The 11,882-nt window shown below is 36.7% G+C and overlaps 1 protein-coding gene across 1 annotated transcript in view; it reads right to left on the bottom strand.

Moving 5' to 3' along the window:
* MYOF (myoferlin) overlaps positions 1-10,450 on the bottom strand; it is a 72,815-nt gene extending 62,365 nt beyond the window's left edge. Inside the window, exons 1-3 of the mRNA XM_009641922.2 lie at positions 10,303-10,450; positions 4,279-4,334; positions 3,300-3,391 (exon numbers count right to left, since the gene is read on the bottom strand). Of these exons, the coding sequence (XP_009640217.1) occupies positions 3,300-3,391; positions 4,279-4,334; positions 10,303-10,390 (236 nt within the window). The 5' untranslated portion in view covers positions 10,391-10,450. The remainder of the gene's footprint in view (positions 1-3,299; positions 3,392-4,278; positions 4,335-10,302) is intronic.
* Between the last annotated feature and the right edge of the window lie 1,432 nt (positions 10,451-11,882).

Below are 11,882 nucleotides of genomic sequence, written 5' to 3'. Positions count from 1 at the left end.
TTTTTAATGCTGCAGTACTGCAGGCATGTATCTAACTATGGACTTTTTCCTTAAGTATTAAAAGAGGATACTGTGAAAGAATGGCAAAGCTATGTTATGGTAATCCTAAATCTCTCTCAAACTCAGCATTAGTAAATAGAATCAGTAACTGTACAGAAATACAGGTTACGCATACATGCAAGTAATATGTGGGAAACTCACTCCACATTCCCTCTTTCACGTGCTCCTTTGTCTAAAAGCAAATGTTCATTAATACCAAATCTTTTCTGCTGTTACAGTGCTTTCTGTCTTCAAAAGAAAGTCAAGACGACATTTCCTATTATCTTGTTACAGTCAGGAAGCCTGCTCATGCGTTTACCACTTCTCACCCCCTTATCCTGTTTCCCTGCCAACAGCCCTTCCAAACACATCACACACTGCAAATATGTGGCGGTTACTGGGGAGGATTTAGTTTCAAAGAGCATTACTTTGAAGGTGTTGCTCTGACTTTGGTATGGACTACATATATTTTTGCACAGCTCCATACATAGAAGTCACTTTCCCAAAGAATTTTACTAGCTTACTTTTTAAAATGCACACAGAATAAGTAAGCGGTAGACAACTTGCAGTGCACAAACCCAAGCAAAACAGACATTTGCACAAGCTGGGGGTTAAGTGCTACAAATATGAGTCCAGGTGATATTTGAAAAAGCCAAAATGGCATGCCTGCTTAACTTTGAACCCACGTACAGCGTGAAACATTTTAGGAGCTTCAGATAAGCACTCTCCTTTATTTTCTGATACTATATAAAATCTCCATTACAAATTTCTCATTACTGACAAGCTTTCCTATATCAAGTTCTGTGATTTTTGGGATTTCCCTAAAGCCAGAGACGTGCAATATATTCCTGCTTTACTGACGTATAGGAATCTCAAGAATGAGCAATCTGAGGGCACTGGCTTGACTCAGTGATTTTACGACAGAGCTGTTGGAGTATTGTAAAACCCTGAATTCACATATTGGGAGGAGGCAGAAAGTAATAAAGAAAAGCTAAACAACAGAAGTGGACTACTACCAATAAATATGAATGCATGCCTAGCTCAGTGTCATAAAATATCCAAATCTGCCACAAAAAAAAAAAAAGGAAAGAAGATGACATGATATCATAGTCCCTTTCAAAACAGCAATAGCCAACACTACTTGGCATTGACAGACAAGAGGGAACACAAGAACACAGCAAACAGAGAAATAGATCCTTGTTTAAAATCTAGGACTTTAGTGGGGACTTCCATCTCATTTTTATAAGCTGTTCTTTTTTTCTGCACATATTTAAAAAAAAAAAATCTCTATGAGTGACACTTGTCCAAATGTATATATTTACCTTTTTAGACAAAAATCCTATGATTTAAGGAGAGATAGGCAGAAGATCTTAACCACGGTGGCACAGCTAAAGATTAAACACATTGATGAAGCTTTATCTTGTTATGCATGTTAAGAAAGAACTAGACTTTGCCAGAGCTTTGAGTGCATGTTTCAACACAAAATAATACACTCTACCCCTGCTGTAGATTATCTCCAAGAAAAGCTTTGTCATTGGCTTGCTGCCACCCAAGACCTTACTCTTTTCCTGCAGTTGATTTTAGGGACCAGGTTTATTTCTGTGTGACGAGCCATAAAACAAATGGCATGCAGAACACAAGAGGCTGCTAACAATTTCAACTGGTAATTTAGGTCATCTTCATTGAAATGATATGCACACGCATTGCTTTAAGGTATCCTGTACACCTCCAATTCTGATATTCAATTAAAGCTTAAATTGTACAAAATTCCAGATACATTTGGGGTTTTTTTTTAATCTCTATTATCTTATGTTCAGAACCACATAAAACTTGTTAGAGTCCGCATTATGTATTTGTTTCACCACAAATACAGCAGGAACCTCAAGGTCCAGGTCAAAATGACAAAAAGTACCCTCCATCTTTACTAAAGTTTATATATTATGCTTTTTAATAGAATGTGAATTAATTGAATTCTAGTGTTCTTATATATACCATTTTAATTTTTCATGGCAATAATTTTTTTCAATGGTCACAGTCAAAAGGTCCTATCAACTCAATTCACAGGAACAAATCTATTCTTATTTTAAAAAAAAGTTTGAAAAATACAAAGATTACTCTTAAACGTTAGTTGAACAAGACATCTTAATTAGTTATATGTTCACCTACTACATGTTCCTATTCTGTAAGAGTATAAACCTACAAAAAATGTTTAAATGCCAACATGGACCCCTGACCGCATTTCAGTACTCTGAAACTTTTTATCATGTTGTCTCCTTTCATAGAAAAGTAGAAGCCGCTGTTCAAAGTGGCTCCTTTCTCAGTGTCTTCAACACCAAGATTAAACTAAAAAAACCCACAATAATTTCCAGAAAATCATACACTCTGTGCATCTTTTCTGCTGTAATTACTTCATGTGTAGAAAAACTAGATATATTTTTCATTTTTTAGTTGAAGGAAATCTATTTGTGTTTTGTGTGATATCCTTCCACGCATATATAGATATAGCTACTATTTGTTTATCTTCAGTTCTCTAAAATGAATAATAAAATCTGATTTTGTCAAAACTAAAACTAAGCATCTTACATGAAGAAGTTTTGTCTGAGCCCTGAGGACTCAACAAAACTGCATGAATGAAACTTTCCTTTAGCCTCTCACAAATGAAAAAAAAAAAAGGAATATACACAAAAATATCTTAGATCCCATGATACTTGATTTTTAGATGTCTGAATAATGCAGAACACAATTTTAGGTATATAGGTGCTGTACATACTGCATTGGTAGAGTTTAGACTTTCAGAGTAGCATTCAAGCCTATCAAAATGCACTAACAGCCATCATGAAAATGAGAACTTCTATCTGCTGAAGACTTAAACTCTAAATCCTTTACTGATAGTAAGAGTCTCTACCTTTCCTTTCCAAGAAATTAATGTAAGAAAAGGCAATTCTCAGCAGCCTCCCACCGCATTTTTGTAACAGACTAGAGTCCTTCTCTAAGGAATGCGAAGCTAGATACCCATCTTCTTCCTCTGCTGAGGTTATTCAATTTACTTTTCACAGAAGACTCTCTTAATATCAAGCTACGTATTTTCTTTAAAAAAAAACCCCAACAAAACAGCTGGCTTATAGGCTACTAGTAGGTATTACATCAGAAACCATCTAATTGCATCCATCATTTCTCTCTGGTAACTATCAGTTCCATTTTTCCCCTGGACTTCTGTATTGAAAGTTGTGTTTAATATTGGAGAAAAAAAAAGAACATACTTGTTTTGTCCAATAGGTTCGAAATCCTTCACAGTAATTGTCAGGGAAGATGAATTATCCAGAGCAATTCCTTTCAAGTCAAATTCAAGAATCTGAACAAAAAAAATGGAGCAAAACCAAATTATAATTAGAAGTTATGTGTAAATTAATTAACAGCAGAGTAGTGTATACAACAAAATTATTCAGAAATAAATTTTGCATTTAGTGAGAGACAGACCAGCCTACATTTGCAAAAGCAAAGTTAAAAATCTGGGAAAATGTTGATAGCACATTCTTGATTTGCTAGTTACTAGCAACAATAACAGAAAAAGAACTAAATTGTTTAATATTGAGCCATAACCTCTTCTGCAGTTCTACTTTCTCACACTAACCTAAGTATTTTCTTATCATTCGTAAAATTTGATGCTATTCCCACAATACTGGTTGAAATCCATTGCTGATGAATTTAGACGAATATTTGTAGGTTCCCTTTATTTGTATTCTTAATTACAAACTGTAAGAATAATCTTTAACTTTCACTTCTGTTTGTGAAAAAACACTAATAAGAAAACATTTTCACCATGAACATCATTACTAAAGATGCAAAATAGAAGCAGTACTACAAATAAACCACAAGGAACTTCCAGTAGATGATCCATTCTAATTCTGTAGGGTTTTTTCCTAGTATATAATAGAGAATCCAATTATGTTCCCATACATGTGGTTAAACAACAGCTGACTATCATTTGGTCCAAAGTAACAGGGAACAAAACCAAGCCACAAACTCAACAGATACCCATCTACTTTTACAAGAAAACATTACTTAATGAATTGTAATATGTGGTGCAAGGTGAATCCATTCACCTGCATTTATGAACACAAAGCACATATCACTAATTCCTGTTTCTAACTGATATTCACCACTGTACAAACTGACTTACCAATTATTTTACAAGCATTTTTTCTTAAAAAAGACCAAGAATTGATTAAAAGGAATTACCTCATTCCAAACAGGATTAAGTTCATTGTCAATTTTCTTTGTTTTCTTTTTTTCATCTGCAAATACAAACAAGTGTGATGATCTGTTTTTACTAAAGCATTACACAAATGTAACAATTTTTCCTTCCACTTTTCAAAAGAAAGTTTGAGCTTTAACCAAATGTTCCAATTCTTTTTGCCTCTTCCAGTACCTGCACATTTTACAATCAAAAAGTCCCTCAGGCAATTTTAGTAGTTGAAGCTTTTTATTCTGTTTTTTTTTTAAGCTTAGCTAGATGTATTCCCAAAAAGCAAAATTCATGTTTAGGTTTCTCAACTTTCTATGACCCTTGACTGCAACTTCAGTAATGATGAAAGAAGACAGAACAAAAGTCATGGAGACATCAAACCAAACAAAAACCTCAAAGTGATGAGTTTCAATAGTAAAGAAAATGCGTTACATGTTTTACCATAACTTTGTTACAAAATACTCATAAGTGTTTAGCTCTGAAATGAAATCACTTGGGGAAAAAAAAATCTCAAGAAGATATGCTTACAGTGTCAGCACTTTCTGCTCTAAATGGGCAAATATTATTAGCAGAAATGCACATGCATATAAGAGAAAATGCAGTCCTTCCTGAAAAAATGGTTTCCAGAAGTTATATGGATCACTTCACTGACATTTACTGTAGCCTAAAAATTAAAATTTTTTCCATACTTCAGGGTAAAATTTGCATTTGGTCAACCTACAGATCATGGGAGTGCAGGGTGTGGTGTACATTACATATATTGTGTCATTTAAATTTAAATTCCTTCTCCTGAGAAGAATAATACAACTCAAGTGTTGCAGAGGCCTTTTGCAGGCCCCCCTCATCTATTAAAAAGGGAAACAAAATTCTGTTCTTACAACGTGTTCAAAGCAAATAACATGCCACAGCTTTATGTTTACTTTTTAGTTGCACTATACACATACAGCTCCAATGGAGAACAAGTCTTGACACAAGACTCACAAGTACAGAACAACACTGGCAAACACACAGATCTCTAAACAAAAATTGCTTATATTAGTGATAATAAATGAGTATATTTAAGTACAGTCGGTAAACTAACTGCTGATCTATAAAATGCTCAGCCACCACATGAAGGATAAGTTGCAGACATGTTCCTTGTATTTAAGGACTACAGTAAATGTAATAGCATTTTTATTATTCACAAGTTATGGCTATACTTTGCCAGGAAGACGTTGCAAAGGCAAGTTCATATATCCACTATTCAAACAGTAGATTGTGGTGGCTCTTTTACTGGATGAGAGTGGGTTGTACTGAAGGAAAAAAAGTCAGCCCATACTTCAAATTGCGAGAAGTGACTCACATTTATGTAACAGGAATTGTCTACAATTTATACAGGATATTGACTCACATCGTACCACAAAGGAAAGAGCATTCATAACATACCATGCTGTGGGCTCCCATTTTGCAGAACAAAGAACTAATTAACATGCCAATAAGAGAAATTCAACTTCATGTTATCTAATAGGAGACAAAGCATTTTCAAAACTGAATATCCTAGAATATCTGGGGTTTGGCACTGGTACTCCAAGTCCCCCTACAAATACCAGCCAGGAGTCAGAGGAAAAACGTTCTCAGTGCTGGTGAAAAAAGGAACAGTTGCAGCTGTTTGTAAAGGAGATAGTGAATCACAGACCTGATCCTGGCAGAACTAACAAATAAAAGTCCTATGATCCCTGCCTAAGCTCAAATGTAACTCTGTAAGGTAAGGAAAGCCCTGGCTTGAACAACAGTGAAAACCATTCCTGACAAGGAGTGCAACCTTCCATTCTGGACTATCCATTTTCATAAAAACAAGAGTAGGACGTATGATTCCGCTAACAACAAACTTTTTGTGATATGCATTTGTGTGAAAGTTGGATTAAAAACTCTGGGAAACACAGTTTACATTGGGTTTTAGTTGTAATTTTAGTCAGTCTGAGTGTAGCATTCACATTCCTTGAGCATGTATTTTGCATGTATTTTCTTCATTTACTGTCTTGCTTTTTATTACACTTTTTACGATTCTTCTAATGCACTGGAGTTTTTTGGTTTGTTTTTTAAACTGCTAGCAAAGAGCTTTCTTCTTCCCACCAAAAAAAATCTTTGCCAAGCAGGGTAAGATGGACTGCCCAGTTATTCCAGGAGCTCGCATAAGTTTCAGGTCTGCAGGTTGCCTTCCTCTACTGGAAATGAATCCAAATAGCCAAGACTGTAAACCACAGCAGGATAAACTGTGAGACAGGGCCAATGATAATTTTTAGTTTGACCCTACCAGGAAATAAGAGTAAGAAATTATCATGGATACAGGTAGGACACTCTATATACTTGTTTCTTTAAAAACTAACTACAATAACCCTGGTACTGTAGAAGAAATCATTATTTGCTTTATCTTGGCAGAGGCATTATACTACCACGTTTAATGTTCTCAATTGGAAATGAATGTAGTAAGAACTCAGTAACAGTCAATGACATGGCACAGTGATCAAAAAAATTAATTCAAGATGAGCTGTTTAAATAATAACTGTTCCATCGTGAAAAAGGTAATTACAGTACTGCAAAACAACCATTGCTTACATCTCACATTTTTTCTTCTATTGTAACTAGCATTTTTATCAATTCACCAGGTGGGGAAGAGCAGAAGCAAACAGTCTTTTACAACAGTCTTAAGTCTAAGATTCAAGAGAGAATCACATTTCAGTTAACTAAGTTTTCCATAAAACTTTTGTGAATGAAGAATTAAGATTGCATGGTGGCAGCAACTGCAAGATCAAATGAGCAGACCTCCAAGAACCAGGAAATTAGAGTAATTTAATTCTCTGCAAAACAGAAAATACACATTTAGTGAATAGTTACACTTTAATACTCTCTTCTTTCACATACTGAAATACAAACTAACATAGCTGTGAACTACTGCAGGCCTGCTGGAAAGCTCTTAGATTAAGCACAAATGGAAAAATAAAGTTTATTCAAATTGGCCCAATCAAACTGAATGCAATTTCACATCAGTTTTTAAAGCATAAAGCTGAATGAGGCAATCAAAAGGAATGATGACAGCACTAAATGTCCTAGTATTGACTGCACACATAAGCAATCATGTCAATTTTTACAACCAAGGACAAGAATCTGACACACTTTTCTCCAGTTTGGTGTATCTGACAAACCAAAAGAGTTGTACTGGCTTAATCGTTACCACTTAGTGCCACTTCAGCAAATGGGAACAGTTTTTCATATTGATTTGGCTTAGAATTTGTCTCGCATAGAGCGAGGATAGCGTTCTGCAAGTAACAGCACCCAGTTCCAGACAGGAATACTCATTTACTCTTAGGGTGTAGCTCTCTTTGAACAGTGAGTTGTTCTTAAAAGTAAATACAAGAAAAGTTCCATCCATGGACTGAACATAAACGTGAAAATACAAAAAGTCAAATGCTTGCACAAACCCCCTCTATTGTAAATAAGATATCACAACAGAAACAGCTGCCTACTTCCTCTTAATATGTACCTAAGGCACTGTACTAATTGTACTGACTGTATAGCCTATAACTAGCTTAGTTATACAAATTTGATGAAGTCTATTCTATACGTAGATGAAACTATACTAACATACGTATGTTAACATCTAAAGTGTTTGCAGAGTCACTTACATACTAGTAGTTGTAGGATCATGGCCTTTTTCTTCACAGCATAGCCATAAAGGTCTAATGCTGAGAGATACTGTGTGTTTTCACTGAAGTCTTAAAATTACTGAACCTGACATCAGCAAAGTCTATGTAAGTTCAAGTTTGACAAAGCTAACAAACAAAATGCTGTTTAATGAAATGTCAACTTCCACGGCAATTTTCTGTCAAATGAGTGCTGTTCTCGAAGACTTCTTCAAGAATACTCCAGGGTCAAACAAGAACATGAAAATGTACTGCAGGGCTGTGGCCAAAGTCCTGCAAATGCCCGAGTTTTTTTCCACTCTGGACAATAAACTCCCCACTGTATTTTTTATGTCCCCCAGAAGCTACAGTGGGTACAGACTACCGTTAAAAGACTGCTGCCCTTTGACATACACCTTCCCAAAAATGAGACTGGTTTCCCATCTCCACATGCTAACAGGGTGGGGGGGAACAGGCTGTATATAAGAAACATCTATAAACATAACCAGCCAGAAGTTCAACACATTTCAGATATTATCCCTATGCCCTTGCACCTGGCAACTAGGCACTCCACTGACAAATTAAACCAGAACTGCTCGATAGCTGGCAAAAGCCTGATATATTCTGCCCCCTTGAATCACTCTGGACAGAAAGCAAAAAATCAGACTGCTGGTGTGTAGTAAAACCACATAAAAAGAAGTGGCAGGTATAATGAGAAATGAAATATCCTACTAAAAATCTGTCACAATTATGAAGTTGTATTTAAGACAATGGTTAAGCATGTTTATGAACATCAAAAATCCCAGTTGCAGCACATAAAGAAGAAATATAAAGTCATTCCTTTAATGTCTGTTGCCCAATTCCTGTGTTTGGATAACTGAAGGACTGAGAGACAAATCCAGCAATGCAGAGGAAACAAAGTAAATCTAACATACTTACTAGGCAAAACTGAATTGTATTAGAGCACACAGTAGGAACAAAAGATTACAAGGAGGAATTAAACAGACAGTTAAGGCAGAAAGAAGTAAAGGCATAAACCAACTCTGGAGAATGAAACACTGCAGGAACAGAGGTAACACAGGAGGGCAAAACTGTGACAGGGAAGCAAAGAGAAGTCATGGAACTGAAAAGAGACTATTAATGTTCAAGAAGCAGCAGAAACAAATGGAACAAACCAGAGAAACTACAGTACACCAGTAACAGCACTTTTCGCAGGGCAAATAAAATCATGTTTTAAGAATTATGAAGTTCCAAAAACTACTGAAACAGGCTCAGCCAATTGCCCTAACACTCGGGGGATAAAAAAAAAACTTGAAAAAGAGGAGGAAAAGAAAGGAAATGGAATGATACCACATCTTTCTGATACTGAAATAAGGTATCCAAAACCTTTTTATTTTGGAAGATACTCGACATGCACTGCCTTGTCCTTTCCCAGCCTCCAGCAAAATGTCATGATTTAAGATTTGGTTTCTAAAGGTGACAAATCCCTGCAATGATTTTTCATACTTCAGGAAATACAGTTTCCATTTCAGTGCACAGTTAGGAAACCAGGTCACCAGGAATTAAGATGACCATTTGTCACAGTTTGGTTTAATGTATTACATGATCCAAAATTGCTTGGAGATTTCTGCATGTTAAAGATAACCAATACTTGAAATCAAGTTCCTTTAATCTAGCCAAATGAGGAAATTATGGCAATAGGTAAAATATACTGTAAAATATAATTAGCTTTGCATATAAATGCTAATTTTATCACAGTTTTCTCCTCCCATATGTATCTGATGAGCAATGAAAGTGTAAAATGGGGTTTTCTTCCTAAATCTTTATTTTAAATTAAATAATCTCAACAAGCAAAATTTTAAAGTGTAATTCAGTTTGTAAAAAACAAAGCAAACCAAACACCTACTACTGTTTTTTAACATGCTGATAATAGCAACAATAAACCAGTCACAATAAAAATTGCTGTAACAGTAAGCAGTGGCAGTGCAAAGTAATCAAGAGAGAGGAATGATCTTTTCAGATGGAAAACAACAAGGTAACCTTCAATACAAGAATTAAAAGTGTATTTATCTATGCAGTTAGATTTGGGGTTTTAAAGCAAAGGACTAAACCTTTGCAAAAGCTTATAAAACGTGGATCCTGAAACAGAAGAACTGCTGGCCAGCAGAGACCAACGCACTCCACCCAGTTCAAACTTCATTCAGGTAACTCCTGTCTCTCTAATTAAAAAGTGTTCCCCAAAGTAACACCAGATATAACTTCATGAAAACATGTTTTCACAGATCTTCAAATACTTACATAGGACACTTTCCTCCAGAAAACCTCCTCCCTGAGCACACGTATGACAGTTTTCCTTACCTTTAAAAATAACAGAAACAATAGGATCTGGTTTCCCAAACTTGGTTTTAGGGATATTGGTAGCAGATTCCACAATCACCCGAAGCATTGTTTGCAGTCTTGACTAAACGTCGATTGTTACGAAAGAAATTCAAGGAAGTCTTAAGTTTCAAACTCCTTAACTTCTGGACTGAAATGCTAGCAGGAAGAGGAGGCAGGGAATAGCTGGTTTACCGTAAAGATTGTCTATGGGTGGATCTGTGACGGATTAGCTACTGAAGGGTATGAAAAAAAAAAAAGTACCTTTAAATTGACACCAAGTTCTGCATCGCTGCACAAAAAGAGCTCTCGCTAGTGAAATCCAGTAACAGAAAGGGCACAGTGTAAAAACGAGTGCAGATTTTTTTTATTGCTTTTATTCTTAAACTGGGTGGTCTCTCGTGAGTAACCAAGGCAAGAATAAGCATAAACAACATGAACATTAAGCACAACGCCAGTACTCAAGATACATCACCACCTGCCTCTTGGTATACCATGGTATTAAATTTCACGGTAGCTTATATTTTTTTCCTCTTAGTTTTTAAAACTTCATTGTTTGTAAATATTTTTAGCTTGCCTCCGTGTCAGTGTATAATCACAAAATAGCTACCGTCCTCAAAAATAGCTGAAGTGCTCCCCCTTCAGTTGTGCTCTAGAACACCTACGTTTTACACAGATTCAATACTACAGGTTCCACATTTAACACATTCTATTTAGTAAACGTCTCGAAAAATTAAAATACATATGCGTGAGTAAAAATAAAGCAGAATTAAGGAAACACGTGCAAAATGCGAGAAGAGCCTCTGCATTATTTGAAGGGCTACATTTTGTTTTAACACAAATGCATGCAGTAGACTCCACTAACATGAAACGGAGTAAAACGTACATGTGAGGTAAAAAGAACTCTTTGCTCTAAGCTACTCCGTGTTCAGCTTTACAGCAGTTTTTCTCAGCTGCGGACCAGGTGCAAAAAGCGAAGTGGTGCACAGTACCGCTATAAGGTATGTTTTTATGTAGAGATGAGGGGGCAAGCCAGCAAGATGGAGCAAAAGAGTCATATGTGAGCAAAATTCAGCCTAATTTTTCTATAGCCACGCAAGAACTATCCCAGCTTATTACTTTTGAAGCCAGGATGGACCTTGCTTCCCTTCTAAAACGATTAAATTTTGGGTAGCTGAGGAAGAGGGGTTTTGGGGAAGAAAACGTAATCTCAAGCCAACACGCTCAGGAAGGAACGAGGATAGAGACACCCAAGACACTGCGCTGCGAGGACCCAGAAGACTTGGCTGAAGCATCACGGTGGGCTGTTCTGCCCTCGCCCATCCCGGCCACGGACAAATCCCCCACAGCTGGTGCCCAGCCGGAGCCGCGGGCCAGGCTCGCTGCCTCCAGCAGCTGGGGGCCACCGCCCTTTCTGCCCTGCTTCTACAACCGCGTTTTAACAACGAACCGGAAACTCCCTCAAAGGGAAAATTAATCATGGCCTCGCAAAGGGGAAACAAACGCCGCTCGGGAGGGCCCGCTCGGGAGGGCCCGCCGCGCTGGGCCGGGGGGATTCAGGG

The sequence above is a fragment of the Egretta garzetta genome, unplaced genomic scaffold (genome assembly GCF_000687185.1).
Source record: "Egretta garzetta isolate BGI_Z169 unplaced genomic scaffold, ASM68718v1 scaffold56, whole genome shotgun sequence".
Classification (NCBI taxonomy): Eukaryota; Metazoa; Chordata; class Aves; order Pelecaniformes; family Ardeidae; genus Egretta; species Egretta garzetta.
Note: the sequence above shows the minus strand (reverse complement) of the source record. Positions and strands in the feature narration are given on the sequence as shown.